Here is a 22,716-nt window from a genome sequence, read left to right as displayed (position 1 = left end):
CGTTTTTTTCTGGTTCAAGGCAACTTCAAAATAGTCACTACATCGCCGCTTTACTTTTTTTTTAAAGGACGTTTAAAGGGCAGTACTTCTGCAGCGATGTAGGTTGATTTTGAAGTTGAAGGAGAAAATGAGATGGGAGTTGTTCGACGTACCCTAACTGTATTGAACTTGAATACACAGAGTTCACGTAGAGCTAGACAAGGCGAGCGTTTGAGGTTAAAAAGTATATAAGTTGTAAAATTATTTAGAAAACAATTGACAGTTTCGCTAGATAAGACCCTTCTTCCTCGGCTGGGATTGTTTAGAGCTCTTTGAAGATGCATTTAAACTGCATTTCGGAAAATTACATGGGAGAGCACCATAGAAGTCCATTATATGGAGAGAAGTCCTGAATGTTTTCCTCAAAAAAAACTATTTATTTATGACTGAAGAAAGAAAGACATGAACATCTTGGATGACAAATTATCTGTAAATTTTTGTTCTGGAAGTGAACTACTTCTTTAAATGAACTTAAAACAATTTTCACATAAAGCCATTATTTACCTGTGCCATTCAGCAAGTATACAGAAAATATACAGAAACTGAATAAAGTTATCAAACACTAAATAAAATATAGATGCATCGTTAAAGCTACAAAAGTTATTGTTTTTCTCTTTTTTTCTTTTGTTCTTTGATTAATAGACGTCACAGCAGCTGGGTTATTCGCTTATTTTGGCTGCTATTACTTTAAGAGATACTTTAAGTTATACAATATCATACAATACCGTTCTTTTGGTTCACAGAATTAAATTCATGGTCATTATATATTACTTTTATTATATTAATAATATATCAACCTAATTAAAATATATTAAACTTTATTACGCACGCTTAACTGGCAATTTCAGTTTGGACCAGTCTTTAAATATTTAAGAATTAAAACGTATGTGTTTCTGAAGTACAAAAAAAGTTTATGTTTTAAAAACTGTCTATATATTTGACCCTGCACCACAAAACCAGTCTAAAGTAGCATAGGTATATTTGTAGCAATAGCCAAAATTCATTAGGATAATAACTAAAGATCACGTTCCATGAAGATATTTTGAAAACTTCCTACCATAAATAAATCAAAACTTTTTTAATTAGCAATACGCATTCATTTGGACAACTTTAAAACCATTTTTCTCAAAATTTAGATTTTTTTTTTTTTTTGCAATCTCGGATTCCAGGTATCCTAACAAACCATACATCAATGGAAAGCTTATTCAGCTTTCAGATGATGTATAAATCTCAATAATAATAAAAAAATGACCCTTATGACTGGTTTTGTGGTCCAGGGTTACATATTGATATTGTACATATCAAAATCAGAATTAGTCATAATTATTTTATTCCACATATGTTATTCACTTTTATCTCTTTTGATCTGCCATATAGAATAAACCTGAATCCATGAGTTTACGGTTTAATTGTCTCCCCTAAGTAAACGATTGGTGAAGAACAATGAAGCTTTTTAGTCTCTTGAAATTGGTTCAAAATAATTGGTTTCAAAGGCTAGAAAGAATTGTTTTATTGTTATGCTGAAACGTTGTTTAAAGTGCCCCTATTATGCCTTTTCAAATATGATATTTCATGTAGTGTGTCATGTAGCTGTATGTGAACATAAACTATCTGCAAAGTTGTGACGCCGACAGTGCACTATAAATGAAGTTTTTGTCTAACAAAAAAAAGAGTCGGCTCACATTCGCCTAAACGAGTCGTCAGCAATTCGAATCTTTTTTCTGTAACGGCCACACGTCACGAGCTACACATTTGCGTAATGTCCGCCCACGTTCAATTTCGCGAACAACTTGCCCGCCCACAAACAGTAGGCCTACCATTTTCACGTGGATTAACGTTACATCATGTCAAGAAGACGCCCTGCGCTGTGAGAGTGAATTTGTTTTATATGCCCTTCCGAAAGATGAAACTACCAAGAATGAGTGGTTAACATTAATTTTTTCAACACCTCAGCAGTCCAATGCCAATCTTGTTTTGTGTTCGCGTCATTTTACTGATGACTGTTTTTCCAATCTTGGAGAGTAACGTTACAACGCGAGATTCACCAAACGCTTGGTTTTAAAAAATGGATCAGTGCCCAGTTTATTTGGACCGGCTTGCTCCTCTGAACTTCTACCTGTAAGTATGATTAATAATTAATGATTGTATTTTCTAGCGATCGTTCAAAATACGTCTTTGTGTACGTTATGGTGTGTAACAACCCCGCACATGTCTTGGTAAGCGGCTAACTTGCGTTTCTGTAGTTCTGTTGTTCAGCTGTGAGTGCAATGTAGTCTAAAAATTGTGATTGATGCAGCTTGACTGTCTGTCTGCCTTATTAGTTTAAGTAATGATAATGATAAACGATGGCTTAACGCAGTGTTATGGGTTGTACGTTACAGTGTTGAAGTTCACAACGTAGAGGTGTGCCCGGTTCGCTTACAAAAGCAAATTGCAAGCACTTTCCACAGTTATAATATGACACCCACTGAGAAACGTCCTGCTCCAGTCGTGCTTGCAAAACAGTTTCTTGTCGATGTGCCACTTCAACCGTTTCATCGTCAGACTCCGGCTCGAATTGATAGGGTAAAATCGAGGCTATCTTTTCTATGCATTAACAAGTCTCCACAGCTGTCATTCAGTTATGCCAATGGGCGTTTCGTTTTGCGCTGAAGCGGTAGACCAATCCAAAAGGACTGCACCATCTGACCAATCACAGCAGTGAGGGCTCACGGAAAGGAGGGGTTTAGAGAGACTGATTCTTCGAACTGCTTCACACGAGTCGTTTACGAATCATTTAGAAACGGGGTAAAATTAAATCTAATTTTTGAGAAAACTAAAGTGTTTTTTGAACTTGCATACATGTAAACCTGTTTTAAGAGACTATTACAACAATATTAACTACCTTAAACATGGCATAATAGGGGCACTTTAAAAAATGTCATTTTCCTGGCATCCAGCCAGCAAAGTTCAAAACAGCATGAAGTCTTTATTACAGCCATTTTTTAGTTTGTATGTAGCATTGTTATCCCCCTAGACAGCATGGTGACTTTTCTCACATTTCTTGAAAGCACTGACTGGATTTGTTTGTCTGTTTGAAGGTGACAATGTTGCGTGATGCAATACAGTCTATTGGGATTTCGACCAATGACATTTCACTGTGGGTGGGGCTACACAGTGTGATGCCACATAAATAGAAACCAAGCAACTGATCAAATTTTGTGTCAGTTATCACAGCCAGAGCTCATTTAGACATCGATATGAGCTACTAAATTACTTTAACTGCATAATGAGATGTCATGACAGTTGTTTCATTGTTTGTTTGCGTGTGTCTTCACTTATGGCACGTTATTTAAAGTCTGTACAAACTAGCTGACTAACAAGGGCATGGTAAATCAGATAATTAGCCTATGCTATAGCCCTGAAATGCAGCAAGGTAACAATTTGCTAACCCTTTTGTTTTTGTTTTGAAAATGAGTGTAATATTACAGCGCCCTGACTCTAGTGTTCTTCATTAAAACTGGATTAAGATCAGCTCAGAAGGTGATATTGTGCGACATTGTTTGTCCTTCATTAGGACAGCATAATAAAACTTTAATCCAAGGTTTACTTCTAACTTCCAAACAGCAGAAAGTGAGACTCGGGCAAAACAGGACTTATTTTAATTACAAACAATAACTATTAATTAGTTAACGATTAACATTTCAACACAAAAATAAATCATTTTATGGATCATTAGATTTTACAATTTTAAAAATGCAGTAAAATATAGATAAATATTTTTTTTATTTCTGTGTTTTGTTTTTTTTGTTTTTTGTGAGGCGAGTCTTAAGTACATCAATTGTAATGGTCCTTCTAATGGAAAGAATTTCTTATATGTGACCCTGGATCACAAAACCAGTCGTAAGTTGCACAAGGATATTTATAGCAATAGCCAACAATACATTGTATGGGTCAGAATTATCAAAAAAAAAAAATGTAATGCCAAAAATCATTAGGATATTAAGTAAAGATCATATTTTGTCAATTTCCTACTGTAAATATATCAGAACTTAATTTCTGGTCAGTAATATGCATTGCTAAGAACTTTATATGGACAACTTTAATGCACCCTTAGATTCCAGATTTTCAAATAGTTGTATCTCAACCAAATATTGCCATATTCTAACAAACCATACATCAATGGGGAAAGCCTATTTATACAACTTTCAGATAATCTCAATTTCAAAACATTTACCTTTATGGTTTTGTGGTCCAGGGTCACATATATTATTCTATTATTTTTATACATATATAAGAATGTGACCATATATACGACCAGGTTTTTGACAGATTTAATGAGATTCACCCTGAGAGTCCTTGTCCTGAGCCTGCAGCCCTTTCTGTGTTCTTCTATCAGTATTCTGCTGCGCTCTTCAGACACCATGTTGTGTGATGCATTAGTTTGGACTACCATCAGAGCTGGAGGATTTTTAACCAGCCGTTGTTGTCCTCTGGTCTCCTTGTTGTTGTGTCATGAACAGTGGCAGTAATTCCCTTATGGATTTGTGAAGATAGAGCTCTGCTGCAGAGGACAGGCTGTTCTCACAGTGCTGATACATCTTCTGTCATTGCATCTAGAGATGTGTGTGGCTCTTTCAGGTGAACAGAATCAATCCAGTCTAAATATGGACATGTTTCTATAACAGCAGATCTCGTAAGGAGGGGTATGGCTTGTATAAAGATAGTCTGTGCTGAAAAGATTGGCTTAGATGGTTAGTGCTGTTGTGATGAACTGGTCAGTCGAAGAAGTATTGATAGTTAACCTGTTGATCTTCAATCCTCCATTTTGAACAAAACCTAAGACGTTGGTTGTAGATCAAAACTCATTTAGATTAAAGGCCTAATTTTGGTCTCTTTTAAAAGACGACTAAATTAAAGTGAATTAGGTTTTTTAACCAATTATTCTCTTTGAATCTATCATTTTTTATGTTTCCCACTAGAATAGTAGCTTTATAGGTTAAAATCATTCATTTTTGAGGCATTGGGTCAACAAACTTTTACTAGGACTGTTGTTTTTGGATATGTTACTTTTAAAGGATAAGTTCACTTTTTACTTTTTTACTCACCCCCATGTGTTCAAAGATGTTCATGTCTTTCTGTTTTCAGTCGCAAAGAAATTAAGGTTTTTAAAGAAAACATTCCAGGATTTTTCTCCATATAGTGGACCTTAATGGTGGCCAACAGGTTGAAGGTCCAAATTGCAGCTTTAAACGGTTCTACACAATCCCAGCCGAGGAATAAGGGTCTTATCTAGTGAAACGATCTGCCGTTTCCTTAAAACAATAAAAATGTATATACTTTTTAACAGAATATTTTGAAGTTGGACGAGAAAATGAGATTAAGTTTTTCACCCTAACCAACCTTTTTGATCCAAAGTACACGGACAAAGAACTCACCGCATGACCCTTTCTAACACTATTATTTAATGCGTGAGGTTGAGCTACTGCAAGACGAGCATTTGTGGTTAAAAAGTATGCATGTATTATATATATTAGGGCTGTCAAAAATAACGCGTTAACGGCGTTAATTATTTTGTTGTTGTTAATTACGTCAATTTTTTTAACGCATTTCACGCATGCGCAGTGTGACGAATTATTTGTCAGGAAAGTGGTTGGGGAGCGAGAGGCGAGATGGAGCAAGGTGAGCCTATGGACGGATTCAAATATAAAAAGAATTATGATGGTACAGTTAACAAGCATGGGCGACAGCCCCTCTGCAACTGGAGTGGTTAGCCAAGCTTAGGCCCGGTTCTACTGGGGTAGATATACCCTCAACCGAAAGCAAAGCAATTGAAGATCTGGCAAACAATCCAGCGTGTTTTTGCAGCGTTGAGTGTTGATTTGGAACAATTAGAAACAGTTTGTCAGAATTCACTCACCGCTGAAAGCACCAGATCGGTTTTTATTGTCGTTTTGCGTGAATCATCTCATGACTAAGTGCAGACGCAATGTAAATAAAAGATTCATTTTGTACGTTAGTTTAAAAAGCTTTATTGATTACAACGGAACTTTGTGAGATCTCTATGAACTAAGATTTGTGACGCTTTTAGTGATAATAAAGGGAGCGCGCTTTGCACTTTCCATGCCATAATCCATTCAGAATTTGTATAAAACTTTCGTTTTTCTTATGTTTTGGGAATTACATCTGCATAGTTATGCTGGGTTCATTCTCGAAAGAGCGGTGACTGACACAGTGATATCAAAGCAATTGAGGGTAAAAAAAAAAATCCCTCTTAGTTCAATTTTGTATGCAATGGCAAAGTGTATATATTTAGTTTCGTTTTTTATTTTGTTAATTTAGAAAAAGGTTTGGAGCATTTTTGTTCGTTAAATATAAGTTTTTGTTTTTTAACGAACAGCGCCCAGCGGAAGACTGATAGTCTGTTTGATCAGTTTGCCTTCTCAAATCATCACGACTTGCCTAAAAAAAAATCTATAGATATAAAACAGTTCAAGTATAGTTTAAACGTTAAAGATACATGTGCGCGATTAGGAGCATAGTTTGTGCGGAGAGTGGAAGCAATTTAAAATAATCCGTCATTTTAGCTCACAAAGGAAAGAGTAATACATCAAAAAACCTTACAGTGTTTTTATAAAATAAAGAAACCAAAAATGATGCGCTTTCTGTGGTCTCATTCTTGAACAGGAGTTCTTAACAAAAATAAAGTGAAATGCATGCCTCACAGACATGATAAACATATCTATAGAAAGCTTTAAATTATTACTTAACAAAATAAAACAAATCGAAAACAAAAAATTGTTCATTGTGTAATCCGTAAAGATAAATTTCTCTCTAAGGCGCCTCCAAAAAGGAGATGCAAGTCAGGATCTTTGCGAAATTTACTCAGAATACACTTTATTAATAAATAATTGAGATATGTCCTTACTGTTTCCCCGACACATTCATTATTTATTTCTGCCTGTGCTTTGTGGCAAGTTTCAGCCCACTGCGTGCGATTGAACGCGGATCTCTCCCAGCTGCGCCATCCGAGCCGGTCTCGAAAGTAAAAGCGAAAGTCTTGTGTTGTTTCCACCAGCGTGGCATTTTTTTTTTCTTCACCATAATTGATGGATGTCTAAAATATAAAAAATAAGGAGTAGCCTAAAACAGGCCCGATGCCGGCCCTGACATAATGTGAAAATATGAAAATTATGTATCTGTGTCCTGTTATTTATTTTTTGGAATGCATTTCAAAAAAAAAAAATTGTCAGGATTCAGGTGTAGTTGCAAATAGTGATTAATCTACTGAAAATTCTGATTAATCTGATTAAAAAATTATATCATTTGACAGCCCTAATATATATATATTGAAAATCACCAATCGTTTCGTTAAATAAAATACTTATTCCTCATCTGGGATTGTGTAGATGCCTTTAATGCTGTATTAATTTGGACCTTCAACTTGTGGGCCACCATTGAAGTCCACTATATGGAGAAAAATCCTGGTATGTTTTCCTCAAAAACCTTAATTTCTTTGCAACTAAAGAAAGAAAATGACATGGGAGAGAGTGTATTCTGGAAGTGAACTTTTGGCTACATTGCTTGTTGCTTTTAAATCGGTTCTTTTCAGTTCTAAATCAACATTTAAAGCATTCTTGCATCACATACTTTTACTAATGATGTTCCTTCCTACCTGCAGCCCTCCACAAAGACATGGGCTCCTGCCGAGCGGCCACCATCACCAACACCCTCTCCCGCATCTCTCTCAATGATGAGGAGGAAGAGAAAGGTCCCGAGGGGCTCAATTACTCCACGTTGCCTGGCAACATCATGTCTAAAGTGATCATCCAGCAGCCCTCTGGACTTCACATGTCCATGGGCGTGGGCGATCTGGGCGAGCAGTGTTTGGACAGCACGGCAGACATGCGGCGGACCGTCTACCTGTGTACAGATGACACCACCAGGCAAAGCGAGCAGGAGCTGAGCGCCCACGACCTCAGCGGCCACCCCCAGCCGGGGCAGATGGAAACGGACTACATCGTCCTGCCTCGCGGTTCCGCGGCGGTGGTGTCGGCAGGGTCTAGCAGCGTTCCAACTCTGTTGAAAGAGGACAGCAAGATGAGCATGACCATGGACTCTCTGTCGCACGACAGGTTGATGCATTACAAGATGGGCGCCGAGTTTAACCTCGGGCCCTCGGGGATGGAGCACATGGGAATGGAACAGCAGTACCCGGTCCAGGCCGAACACATGCAGAATCTGCCCTTCGAGCCACGCACGGCTGTGAAGAACTTCCTGGCAGAAATGGAGGAGAGCGGAGGACTGTCTCGAAGCGAAACCGGTTCAACTATATCGATGAGCTCTTTAGAGGTGCGACTTTGAGTCTGGTCTTGGGTGTAGACCGTTTACAAAATTTACTGATAATTTACTCACCCCCTTGTCATCCAAGGTGTTCATGTCTTTCTTTCTTTTTTGAGAAAAACATTTCAGGATTTCTCTCCATATAGTGGACTTCTATGTTGCACCCGAGTTTGAACTTCCAATGCAGTTTCAATGCAGCTTTAAAGGGCTCTAAACGATCCCAGCTTGAGGAAGAAGGGTCTAGTGAAACGATTTTATATTAAAAAAATAAAATTGACAATTTATATACTTTTTAACCTCAAATTCTCATCTTGTCTAGCTCTACGTCAACTCATTGAAAAAACTCCCATCTAATTTTCTTCAAAATTGTCCTACATTGCCGTTTTACTTTTTGTAAAGGGCGTTTGATCTTCTATGCACGTTCCCTTTGTAAACACTGAGCCGGTACTTCTGCAGCAATGTAGGATGTTTTTCAACCTACCCTAGCTGTCTTGAACCGGAATACACAGAGTTGACAAAGAGCTAGACAAGACGAGCATTTGAGGTTAAAAAGTATATAAATTGTCAATTTTTTTTTTTTTTTCTTTTTTTTTTAGAAAATAACCAATAGTTTTGCTAGACAAGACCCTTCTTCCTCGAGCCCTTTGAAGCTGCATTGAAACTGAATTTTGGAAGTTCAAACTCTGGGCACCATAGAAGTCCACTATATGGAGAGAAATTCTGAAATGTCTAATGTAAATTCTAATGTCATTTTTAAATCCGTAAGACCTTAATTAATCTTCGGAACACAAATTAAGATGAAATCCGAGAGCTTTCTGACTAGCATAGACAGCAACGCAACTACCATGTTCAAGCACCAGGAAGGTAGTAATAACATCGTTAAAATAGTCCATGTGAAACCAGTGGTTCAACCCTAATGTTATGAAGCTACGAGAATACTTTGTGCGCAAAGAAAACACAAATAAGGGATAGTTCACTCCAAAAACGAAAATGGTCCCTCAAGACGTTCCGAAACTGTATGACTGACTTTGTTTTGAAGAACGCAAAAGATGTTTTAAAAAGTGTTTTTCAGAGCTCAACTTTCTTGACAGGACCTTCTTTTGTGTTAAATACCTCCAACGAGGCTGAATCAGTCAAGCATTTCTGCCTGCGTTTGCGTACTTGTAGACCGGCCTTAAAGATCATTGCAGAGGCATTGTAAGACATTTCAACCTCTCATCATTACTGAAATTTTGAAAAGCACCAGTATCGACCGGCCGCCTTGAGGGGAAAATCCATTTGAACCTGATCCATTTTCTGCCAAAAGCCTCAAGGCTTACAAGTCTAGCTCTGATGTGCAAGAAACATACTTGCTCATATGTGTTTTAGAGATGGGACCGAATTTCAGCATTTCAGCAGATTATTTCTCTAGGTTTCGTAATATCTAACTACACTGTTTTTTTTTTTTTCTTGTCTTTCTGTCTTGGTTTTACAGAGAAGAAAGTCGAGGTACCAGGATCTTGACTTTGAGGTGAGCAAACCCTTCGCTTGGCGAAGTGCATGCGTCAGGCCTTTGTTGCGTTTGTGTTTCGCCCCTTTAATTTACAACTACTTTGTGTAGCACTTAAGCTTATTGGAGTAGCATGTCCTGACACAACTGCGATTTATGAAGCGTTGTGTGGTTTAGCGTAAAAGCAATGCCGTCAGCCACCACATATTCCCATTTTATCCTTTTACATCCCCTGACTTCAAGCTGAAAATCAAAAAATAGCCTGTATATTTTCACATTTTTAAGGTCACCTGCAGAATCCCCCAGAGCGTTTCAGCCCTTTACCAAAAAAATGAAATTGAATGTCAAGTGCTACCACTGACCCTTCATATATGCCAGTGCCGTTTGTCATAACCTTGTCATAGCATTCAGCCAAATTTGCAGGGTGAGCACAGCGTTTTTATATGGTGATAAATTCTTTGAAAGTAGCCAGGTTTTTTCCTGTTGCAAAGTTCTGGTTCTCAGCTTGACTGAACTCCAAATCCCATCCCCCCTACCCCTTCCCTCCCCTCCCCTCCCACCCTTGCCATTACAGAAAGTCATGCACACCAGGAAAAGGCATATGGAGCTGTTCCAGGAACTCAATCAGAAATTTCAAACCCTGGACCGATTTCGAGACATACCAAATATGGGCGGCATGGTGAGTAACAGGAAACGGGGTTCAGTGTGTCTCATTACCGAGTACCGGGGGGTGCCGCGTTGTCTATGTTTAGCTGTGTCTTCTGGTGGCGCCCCGGCCATGCGCACAGGAAGTGACTGACTGAACTGACTAATAGTTATCCACCCAGTGTATTCATGTGGAAAAATAGCACACCCGCCCGCTCCGGGGGGGTGGAAGAGAAGGTATTAGGAGACAAGGAAGAGCGACTGAGCCGTCATTGCGATCCATGCTCATGCACTCATTCAAACACAAGGCCATGAGCTGCTAACATGCTTATTATTTCCTTTTCTATTGGCTAATCGCTGCTTGGCGAATGCACGGGACGAAAAACACTCGATCCGGTTCAGATATCGGAGAGGTTCTCTGTGCTTTCCGCAGTGCGCTGCATCAATTATCTGTAATTGTAAGGCCGCTGGGATTGTTTGATTGGAGCAGGCCAATTGCAACACAATCGCATCATCCAGCACCATGCAGCAGAGGAACGTTCAGTGTCGTTTTGCGTCCAGCTGACTGGCACTGTGAGGTTCGCTCTGATAATCAATTTAGAGCTTTTTAGATGTGTTTTTTTTAATTAGCTCAGCCTCAGCATAGTGGCCTAAAATTCATCTCCTGCTAGCATGCATTTTCACTGATTGGATCACAGCTCTCAGTGCACTCCAGACGCAGTGATCGGATCAGTGAAAATGCTTTCTATTCGATACAGGTGTAAAGTTAATGTGGCCTTGCCAGCTGGTCACCTGATTTAATGATTTATTCCACTTTAATCCAATGTAGATTCACGAGGAAACTTTTTATTCACTTGTAATCCCCATTAGCATTCTCTACTCTGAGAATGTTTCTAAAGTAGGAAATGGACTGAAGGCCTTTTTAATGCATTTTGATTTATCTTTCAATGTTAATGATGGAAATTTCTCTTTAATGCAACCTCTAATGTAGTAAGTGGCATTTCCATAAGTGCAATCAGATGCAAGTGTCCAGATAAGATCCTGATACAAAATGCACAGCTAATACTTTACAATGAGGTGCTATATTTTATGAACTAACAATGAAATAGGTTTCTGCATTTATTAATTTATAGCTAATGCTAATTTCTACATTTCAAGTCGTATAAATTAGCATTAATGTAGCATGAATTGCCAAATAGACAATAGTGTATTAATACATTAACCTAAACTAAGAAATGGTGTAAAATAGTTCATTCTTAGTACAATGTGTAAACTTTAGCTAACGCATTAGGATTTTGGCATTGTGTTAGCTGTGCATGTTTATGTCAGGTATAATCGTAGCAGCTGGCGATGTGTCCCTTTGGCCACGTTACTCCCTTTTACCCACGTTCAATCAGACTTCAGAACTTGGCCATTCACTGCCTGTTGCTTAGTAACCGCTGGAAGAAAAGATTCTGTTTTTATTCCCTTGAAAACTCTGAGATGTTCCTGAATCTGGAAACACTCCAAACATGCTGTTAGGTCAAACACTTTGATTTTTGAGCACTGGATGTGTATGCACAGCAGCCCCAAAAACAATTTTGGGACACAAATGCATGAATGTCATGGTGTTAAAAGCATAGTTCACGCATAAATGAAAATTCTGTCATTAATTACTCACCCTCATGTCATTGCAAACCCGTAAGACCTTCGTTCATCTTCAGAACACAAATTAAGATATTTTTGATGAAATCTAAGCTTTCTAACCCTGCATATGTGTGTATGTCGAAGACATAAAATCATTATTTTTGCAAACAAAAAGTTCTCATACACTACCAGTCAAAAGATTTTTAAATGTTTTTTTTAAAGAAGTCTCTTCTGCTCACCAAGCCTGCATTTATTTGATCCAAAATACAGCAAAAGCAGTAATATTGTGAAATATTTTACCATTTATAATAACTGCTTACTATTTGAATATTTAAAAATGTAATTTATTCCTGTGATCAAAGCTGAATTTTCAGCATCATTACTCCAGTCTTCAGTGTCACATGATACTTCAGAAATCATTCTAATATGCTGATTTCCTGTTTAAGTAACAGTTATAGAAATATAGAAATTTACTTTCATTTAACAAGAATGCTTTAAATTGATAAAAAAGGTAATGCTTATATATTTCAGCATTACAAAATGCATTAGACCATTAGAAAAGATAAAAGCTGTTCTTCTGAACTTTCTATTCATCAAAGAAACCTGAAAAACAGCTGACTAGAAGTTCAACAATAATAATGTTTTTTTTTGAGCAGCAAATCAGAATGTTAGAATGATTTCTGAAGCATCATGTGATGGAAGTAATAATGCTTAAAAATTCAGCTTTGAAATCATAGGAATAAAAACAAATGTACTTTAAAATATATTCAAATAAAAAACAGGTATTTTAAATAGTAAAAATATTGCAAAATTTTACTGTTTAAAAACCTTTGACTGGTAGTGTAGCTTTGTAAAATTATGGTTGAGCCACTGATGAACTATTTTAACAATGTTCTTACTACCTTTCTGAGCCTTGAACGTGGCTCCGTACATGTCTATGCAGGGTCAGAAAGCTATCGATTTCATCAAAAATATCTTAATTTATGTTCTGAAGATGAACAAAGGTCTTATGGGTTTGGAACAACGTGACGATGAATAATGACAGAATTGTTATTTTTGAGTGAACTACCCTTTTAATGGACAAACTATCAAGCCACATGTATTTGGTTTGAAATTTTTACCTAATGAGGTGACTTTCATATAGTGTCCAAATATTTTTAGGGCCACTGTGAGAGAACATGAATTAAAGCTTGATGATTCATGTCCACGTGAAACTTCCGATGTCTGACAGTATCATAAAACGAGGCGCTATAATGAGAAACCATATTGAGAGTATCTCAGAAATGTAGTATTTCTAACACGGCGGCTTCTCGTCCTTTTCCGTAGGACAAGGCAATGCAAAACAAGAACCCCTGGGAGAGCTTCAACCCGGCAAGTGAATATCAGAACTACGCCACAATGAATGTACTAGATTCAGACACAAAGAACTCTCTGGAGATGACTAACGCCGAGTGGGAAAAGTGTGTCAGCCTCCCTTTGGACGTCCAGGAGGGAGACTTTCAGACAGAAGTCTGAGGAATAACGAAGCGTTAGCCGGGAACGCGGACGAAGGTGGACATATTTTGCACTGAACAAAAAACGCGGAAGACTTCTCATGCAGCCTTGGAAAGACATATCTGGATTCTAGGAGTATAGCAGGGACAATATGTGCCAATAAGATTTTAAAACAGTGAAGGACGGACGGACGGATAAAAAGACAACGTTAGAAAAAGACAAAAAAACATCTGTGTTATCTTTTTTTTTTGTATTCTCACTCGTGTATTTAGTGGGGGGCAGACATGTACAATATCGGACATCATGTGTTTCAAAAGTAACCAGTTGGAAAAGAATCGGTTCCAAAAGCGTTATGAGGCCTCGGAGAGAAAGCGACACGACGTGACGTCCACCCGCGAGCGGCGACTGGGTTCGGTTTTTTGTTCGGCGGGAGACGAGCCCAGGAACACAATGTATATACTTGCGCAGGTTTTTAAAAAGTTTATAACAAGTCCGTTTGGCCATTACTACACTTTTTACTTTATAATATGAAAAGACAAAACTATTCAGAGGCAAAGAGGATTTTTTTCTGTCATTTAAAAATGAATGTTTGTCAAGCTACATTCTTCATTGCTTTAAATGCAATAAAGGTAATACTCACTTTTTTATGAATAATATATTTCAAAACTTTAATACTGCAGAATCTGCCTGGAAGCTCAGTAAAGCTCTCTCATCTGCAGCCCTGTATAAAATATTTAAAAATCAAAAATGTTGTATGGTGTAAATAAAACTTTTGTCTACATATGTTTTACTTGTGCCAAGTTTATTTTAATGACAAAAGAGAAAATGCCAACTTGATGAGAGAGTTATAGCGAAAAATGTTAACATTTGAAAAAGGAATGTAAATAAAAGAGGAAATATGTTCGTACTGCTTCAGAGAACTTGTCCACTTACTCCTGTGTCGTGCTGCGTGTCTCTTTTCTGGACGCATCCCCGCGTTCTCAAGGTCCAGCACAAAAATGCTCTACGATGACTTTTCAGATCTAAAGGCAAATAACAACAGGGTATTTTTAATCGGCCATTAGCGGATGGGAGGAGACGTGTGTGCCGCTGCCTATTAAAAATAGCGCAGCAGAGCTAAAAATAACAGGAAGTGTAGTCACTTCGGGGTAACGGCGCGTCGCATATGGCGTACCTTATGTGCAATTACGCTATCAGCCGAGGAACTGACAGGATAGTGAGAACTGAACCAGAAAAGGTTTATTTGACCATCTTTTAAAACATCCAGTTCTCGGAATTTAAAGGCGAACCTGTTTTATCTTTATTATGACTCTGCTAGTGTTCTTTCATATTAGTGTTATTTGTATAACAGCCGAAGAGAAGCTTTTTCCCCACTTAAAGATATGAATAAGTAGAGCTCACCTGAAACCGCTGCTACTTATAGACCTGCAGCTCCGGATGACGTCAGGAGCATTTGTTTAGCGCTATAACTCATCCACTAACATTTACTGTTTTAGAAATCTGATGTGTCATTGTGCATTTCACACAAAGAGATTGCGTTTACAGACTCGTGTCGTGACTCACACACCTTATCAGTCACAGAGGCCGTGATTCAGGCCTGTCAAGCTGGACCTCAACAGTACAATAAGGGGAGATGATTGTGGAGCTCGCTGGGATTAGATTTAATACTTTTGCTAGATACGACAGATGGGAGAGTAAATGCAGTCCAAAAGGGATTATATTCCTCAACTTTAGATTATATTCTGATATGGGCCTCAAGTGACGTATTCTCAAGTTTATATGCATGAAAGTCCCGGATTCATCCTCCAGTCTATTAAAGTGGCTTTTCCATGTGGAAAGCAGTTGGTGGTTTATACACTGGCAGACAAGAGTTTGGAATAATTATGATTTTTGAAATGCAAAGTCTCTTATGCTTGCCAAGGTTGCATTTATTTGATTAAAAATAAAATAATATACACTACCAGTCAAAAGTTATTGAACAGTAAGTTTAATGTTTTTAAAAGAGTTCTCTTCTGCTCACCAAGCCTGCATTTATTTCATCCAAAATACAGCAATACTGTGAAATATTTTATACCTGTTTTCTATTTTTAAACTGTAATGTATTCATATGATCAAAGAGTCTTCAGTGTCACATGATCCTTCAGAAATCATTCTAATATGCTTTCTTATTATCATCATCAATATTTAAAACAGTTGAGTACATTTTGTCAGGATTCTTTGATTAACAGAAAGAGCCAAAGATCAGCATTTATCCAAAATATAAAATCTTTTGTAACATTATACACTATACCACTCAAAAGCTTGGAGTCAGTATAATTATTTTTTTATGGGAAAGAAATTATAGAAATGAATACTTCTATTTAGCAAGGATGCTTTAAAATGATCAGAAGTGATGATAAAGACATTTATAATAGAATATATAATGTTACAAAAGATTTCTATTTCAGATAAATGCTGCTCTTCAAAACTTGAAGAAAGAAACCTGAAAAATTCTACTCAGCTGTTTTCAATGTAAAAATAATAATAATAATAATAAATGTCTTCTGAGCATTAAATCAGAATATTAGAATGATTTCTGAAGGATCATGTGACTGGAGTAATGATGCTAAAAATTCAGCTTTGAAATCACAGGAATATATTACATTTTTAAATATATTCAAATAGAAAACAGTTATTATAAATAGTACAAATATATTTCAAAATTTTACTGTTTTTGCTGTGCTGAATCAAATAAATGCAGGCTTGGTGAGCAGAAGAGACATTACAATTTACATTGTTTTTAATTACTGTTCTCTATTTGAATATATTTTAAAATGTAATTTATTCCTGTGATGGCAAAGCTGATCCTTAAAAATATCATTCTGCTAATATTTATTATTCAAAACAAAATTGAAAAGTTTTGCTGCTTAATATTTTTGTGGAAAAGGTGATACATTTATGTATTAAGGGTACATTAATTCAATCAAAAGTGACAGTAAAAAAAGACATTTATAATGTTACAAAAAAAATGTTTCAATAAATGCTGTTTAATGAGCTTTCTATAGAAGCCAGTTTCCGCCACTGAATAAAAAATAAAAAAAGGTTATTGCAACTTTTTAAGCTCACAATTCAGACTTTTTTTCTCAGAATTGTGATATAAACTTGTAATTCTGAGAAACAGAGTGAGTATTGCATGATATAAACTCACAATTCTTATTTTTGTCTCAGAATTGAGATAAAAAGTCACAATTGTGTTAAAGTCAGAATTGAGACTTTATATTTCGCAATTCTGAGAAATAAAGTCGCAATTACGTAATATTAACTCGCAATTGCAAGTTAAGTCAGAAAATTGACAAACTCGCAATTCTGTGAACATATCACTTTTTCGCCTCAGAACTGGACTTTGTAACTCAGAATTGCGAGTTAAACACAACTGCGAGAAATAAACTTGTAATTCTGACTTTATTTCTCGCAATTGTGAGATTATATCCCCCAATTCTGACTTTATAACTTGCAATTGTGAGCTTATATCACATAATTCTGTGAAGAAATGTCAGAATTGCGAAAAAAAAGTCAGAAGTTTGTGAGTTTATATTTTGCAATTCTGACTTTATTTCTCACAGTTGTGAGCTTATATCACACAATTCAGAATTGCGAGATGAAAATTTGTAATTGCAAAAAACAATGTCAGAATTGTAAAAAAAATTATTCAGTGGCGGAAACTGGGTTCCATAACTTTCTATTCATCAAAGTATCCTGAAAAAAAATATGTACCATAGTTTCCACAAAAATGTTAAGCAACACATGTTTGTTCCAGGGTTAATAATAGTAAGAGCCATTATTAAATATTGAACATCAAATCGTAAATCAGAATGGTTTCTGAAGGATCATGTGACACTAAAGAATGGAGTAATCGTGCTGACAATTCAGCTTTGCATCACAGGAATAAATTACATTTGAAAATATATATTTAAATAGAAAATAGTTATTTTAAATTGCAATAATATTTCACAATTTTACTGGTTCTTTTACTGATCAAATAAATGTGACCTTACAAAAACATTTGTAAAAAATCTTAATTTGTCCAAACTTTTGTCCACCAGTCTAAATATGATAATAGGACAGAAAGCTGAACTTTGTAAAGTTTAGATGAGTCACTCAGGAACTTATTTAAAGTAATGTAATTAAGAATCAATTTGTTAGTTGTCACCGTAGGCAGCGTGAAAAACAAGTCGACGTGCTCATGTAAGACGATTTGTTAGTTTAACTTTGGAGAAGATTGCAATCTAATGATGCATATTAACAGACAAAGCATTCATTAGTGCACAAATGTTGACCTCGGAGGTCAGAAAACACAGTAATGAGATGTGGAGGAAGAGGCGGGTAGTACTGACATTGACTGGAGATGTCACCGTATTAAAAATAATAAAGCGCATGAGACAAGCCCATTATGACAGCGACCGAACGCGGATCCCAGGCCTCGTTCTCCATTCTCCACGGCTCCAAATGAAAATACGTTTGTCCTTCTCTGTACTTCAATGTGCAAATCAAAATGTCAAATCCATCACATTACAGGCCGGCGGGAAATCACAGCAAATGAAATTCAGCAGGCACACAGTGAGCGGGCCCTGGTGGGTGCTTGTGAGTCCAGCAGGGGACACATGGAGAGGTGGATCAGACTCATCTCTGACAGACACGCAGGAGAGGGAATTGAAGCGTATGTCAACACAGACTCTGTATTCTCACTTGTGCTCAGATTACAACTTCCATTCATGATCTGAAGGGACCGCTGTCAGTGTGAACATGCAAAACAATCTCTAATGGAGCATTTGATGCTATTTTGTCATTGCTGTTGTGTCACACATTTCCAGAGGCCAGATTATTTTAATGGAAATCGAGGAAATTAACTCTGAAGGTTGGCCATAGTAAGAAATCCTGGTAACACTTTAATTTATTTAAAAAAAAATGTATTATCATGCATTAAACATTTTCAGAAATTATTGTAACCAAAGTTAAGAATCATAATATTTGCGGTTTTGAAATTTGTCATATGATTTAAAGCATTACATTTTCTCACTGTTCTCTATTTATATCGTTTTTAAAAGTTTTTGAAATGATGAATGAATTTAGTGCTATGCTGTCTGTAATAATGTAATGATGAAAAAGGGTCCAAATTATGTTACTTCCTGGGTGTTTTTATTTTATTATTATTATTATTTTTTTAATTAAATAGATTTTTTTTTTATCAACAGTGATAATAGTAAGGACCATTATTAATTATTGTGCTTCAATAATAATTGCACTGATAATAAATCAGAATGATTTCTGAATATGTGACACTGAAGACTGGATAAATGATGCTGAGAAAAAAATAATAATAATTTCAAACATTTGGCCACCAAGAATGATAATAGGACAAAAACTAAACTAAATTTTGTTTTATTTTTAAATTAAATTAAATTAAAAATGTAAAGAAAAAATCCAGCAGTGATAATAGGAACCATTATTACTGTGCATCAATAATAATTGTGCACCAAATCAATAAGAATGATTTCTAAAAAATGTGACACTGATGCAATAATGCTGAAATTTAGCTTTGCACCACACGAAATTAATCACATTTTAAAATATATTAAAATAGAAAACAGTTAAAAATTGTAATAGTATTTCACAATGTTACTGTTTTTATTTGTTTATTTAACAAATAAATGCAGCCTTAAAAAAAATCTTAAAAATCGTAATTTTTCTAAACTTTTGGCTATAATAATAATAAGTATAATAATATGACAGAAAATAATATCAGTTTCAACAAAAATATTAAGAAGCACCTTTTTTTCCATTAGTCATAATAGAAAGATCCATTATCAATCAATAATAATTGCGCACCAAATCATCAATCAAAATGATTTCAGAATGATCATGTGACACTAAAAACTGGAATAATGATTCTGAAAATTCAGCTTTGCACCACCGGAATAAAATTACATTTTTTAAACATTAAAATAGAAAACAGTTATTAAACAGTTATTAAAATGTAATAATATTTCACAATATTAGGGGTTTTAACGTATTTTTTGTCAAATAAATGCAGCCTTAAAATAATAATAAAAATAATAATTTTTTTCAAACATTTGGCCACCAATGTACGTAGGACAAAAAAAGAAACATTTTTATTTTCTTTTATTATTTTATTTTTTAATTAAATTAAATTAAAAATGTTTCAGTTTCCACAAAAATATTAAGAATCATATGACACTGAAGACTGGAGCAATGATGAAAATTCAGCTTTGCACCACAGGAATAAATTACATTTTCAAATATATTAAAATAGAAAACAGTTAAAAATTGTAATAGTATTTCACAATATTACTGTTTTTACTGCATTTTTTTTTTTTGAACAAATAAATGCAGCCTTAAAAAAAAACATTTAAAATTCTTAATTTTTCCAAATGTTTTAGTATGAAAATAGGACAGAAAATGTGTTATTGAAAAAAAAAATGTTTTTATTTAATTGTATTTTATTGTGAAGAAGAAGAGGATAAAGTACCTTTGAAATTCTACCTTATTCACAAAAATTGCACCTTATATAAGGAAAGTGATGATAATGGCAAAAAAGTTATTAAATAAAAAAAAACATTATATGATATATAAATATTATACACTAAAGAAAGTTTCTATATAAATAATATAACTATTTATATTTAGTACATAATATTTGGGTAGCTGTGGTTTCAGCACCATGGACAGCAACATGTTGGTTGGTATATAAATGATAAACTGGATACTATACTTTGCATATGTGACCCTGGACCACAAAACCAGTCATAAGGGTCAATTTTTTGAATTTGAGATATACATCGTTCAATTGATGTATGGTTTGTTAGGATAGGACAGTATGTGGCCGAGATAAAACTATTTGAAAATCTGGAATCTGAGGGTGTAAAAAAATAAATAATAAAATATCAAGATTATTGCCCTTAAAATTGTCCAAATGAAGTTCTTAGCAATGCATATTAATAAAACAACAATTAAGTTTTAATATATTTACAGCAGGAAATCTACAAAATATCTTAATTGAACATGATCTTTACCTAATATCCTAATGATTTTTGACAAAAGAAAATATCCCGTGCTTAAGACTTAAGACTGATTTTGTGGTCTAGTGTCACATATAGGCTTAATCTTACATTTAGAATAGCTTGAACACTGGCAAATAATTGAATTGCTCTATCTTTCTTTAGGAGTCAAATTCTGTAATGCGTGAAGAACAAACTACTCCAAGGAGAATAAACTGCTGTGGTGTCTGCTTTCCACAGGCAATGATATATTCCACTGACACAATTTGAGCCGATTCATGCAAATTAATCCAACTTCAGCTATTTTTGCTTCCGAAGTTTACATCTGAGATGCTATTAAACCATCTTTCTTTCATAAGCCACTGATTCAAGCGTCCTATCAAACAGGCTGCTATGAGGGCATAAACATTCATTACTCTACTGAAGTACATACTGTAGTTAGGGGACATTCAATTATTTCAATAAACACTGCAAGTCCCAAGACATTCTCTAATTGCTTTGAAGTAGAGGCTTCTGCTAATGGCTCCCTGTAGGATGAGCTTGTGTTTTATTCAGCTGTACGACTCCCCAGCTGCCAGCAGCTCCTTATGGACACAGTTTAACAGCGCTCATAATGGTACAGGACATCACACAGCAACTAACAGTTTCTATTCTTGACCTCTGACTAAGTAATTATCAGCCCCACAAGGATGGCCTTTTCTGCTCCAGATGGGATGCTGCTATTTCAGGAAATGGTTGGTCAGTAAAGTGAAAGGCTCAAGAACTGCTCGGGTTTTCATGACACTCATGACAATCGGGACAATGATACCCTATTAGACTATCTTAGACCTTTTATGTTAATTATTCATACTTCCTGGAGAAAAAAAAAACTGTCATTGTGACATTGTGATACAAAAAAAAATGCAGGAATTTTATTAAAATGTATTTATTATCTACTTAAAAAAAATAATAATAATAACAAATTATTGTAAAATGATAGAGGTGATTTGTAGGCTTTTTGAAAAAAAAACAAAAAAAAAAAACGTTACTTTGAAGATTTATGTGTGTGTAAAAAAAAATAATACCCTTGGGTATTTTCTTCACAAGAACCCTTAAAACCTTTCAGTAACTACAAATTAAAAAAAAAAAACTACATTTGAATAAACCCACTGTTTTTGAACCATTCAACAAGAATTAAGAAAATATATTGTAAAATAAGAAAATATTGAATTTAAAAAAAATAAGAAATATATTACAAAATATATTGTCAAAACACCATTGTCTCGTAAAATATTTTTACCATTATTTTAAAATATTTAAAATTTAGTATTTAATAATACATATATATATATATTTTTAATTTATTAATTTATTTAATTAATTAATTAATTAATTAATTAATTAATTAATATATATATATATATATATATATATATATATATAAATTAAATTAATATATATATATTAATATTAGGGGTGGGCATAGATTAATTTTTTTAATCTAGATTAATCTAGATTAAATCTTGGAATTAATCTAGATTAATCTAGATTAAAATGGCTAATTTGAATTCTGCTGAAGGCATTCAGAATATAAAGCTCATAAAGCTGTTCTATGATAATTTGTTGATGAAAATAAATTATGTTCAATTAGATGTACTTGTGTTTACTAACTAACTAACTAACAATGAAATTATTTTTTCTCCCTATTAGATTGTGTTTTTTTTTAACGTCAACACCTACCCAGCCCATTACATGTTACACCGTACTTTTATTTTGACAGGTTGCCGTGAAGTTTCTGTGTCATACAGTATGATATGATGCTAGTTTTCTCAAATGAAACGGTAAAAGTGACACTCACAGCAGTTTGGGAGATTGAGTTTATCTGTTCTTGTGAGATGAAAATGCCAAAAATTACCGGGAGCGTCACGTGTGTTTCAGTATGCATGTAGTAAAAGCTCGTCTCCGCAATGCATACATACAGCTAGGCAAACGGAACATATCGGATTCATATTAAAATGGTCTTTTTGCATTTCAGTTTTCACATACACTAGTCCATATCGCGATTTG

The 22,716-nt window shown here is 35.1% G+C and overlaps 1 protein-coding gene across 2 annotated transcripts in view; it reads left to right on the top strand.

Moving 5' to 3' along the window:
* The window catches only part of adgrb3 (adhesion G protein-coupled receptor B3), a 54,632-nt gene extending 40,110 nt beyond the window's left edge, over positions 1-14,522 (top strand). The window contains exons 13-16 of one of the 2 annotated variants that reach the window (XM_073833733.1): positions 7,700-8,370; positions 9,836-9,871; positions 10,425-10,529; positions 13,448-14,522. In XM_073833733.1, coding sequence (XP_073689834.1) covers positions 7,700-8,370; positions 9,836-9,871; positions 10,425-10,529; positions 13,448-13,636 — 1,001 coding nt within the window. In that variant the 3' untranslated portion in view covers positions 13,637-14,522. The remainder of the gene's footprint in view (positions 1-7,699; positions 8,371-9,835; positions 9,872-10,424; positions 10,530-13,447) is intronic. The other variant, XM_073833734.1, reaches the window with a different exon arrangement.
* Positions 14,523-22,716: the final 8,194 nt, after the last annotated feature.

The sequence above is a fragment of the Garra rufa genome, chromosome 2 (assembly GCF_049309525.1).
Source record: "Garra rufa chromosome 2, GarRuf1.0, whole genome shotgun sequence".
Lineage (NCBI taxonomy): Eukaryota > Metazoa > Chordata > Actinopteri > Cypriniformes > Cyprinidae > Garra > Garra rufa.
Note: the sequence above shows the minus strand (reverse complement) of the source record. Positions and strands in the feature narration are given on the sequence as shown.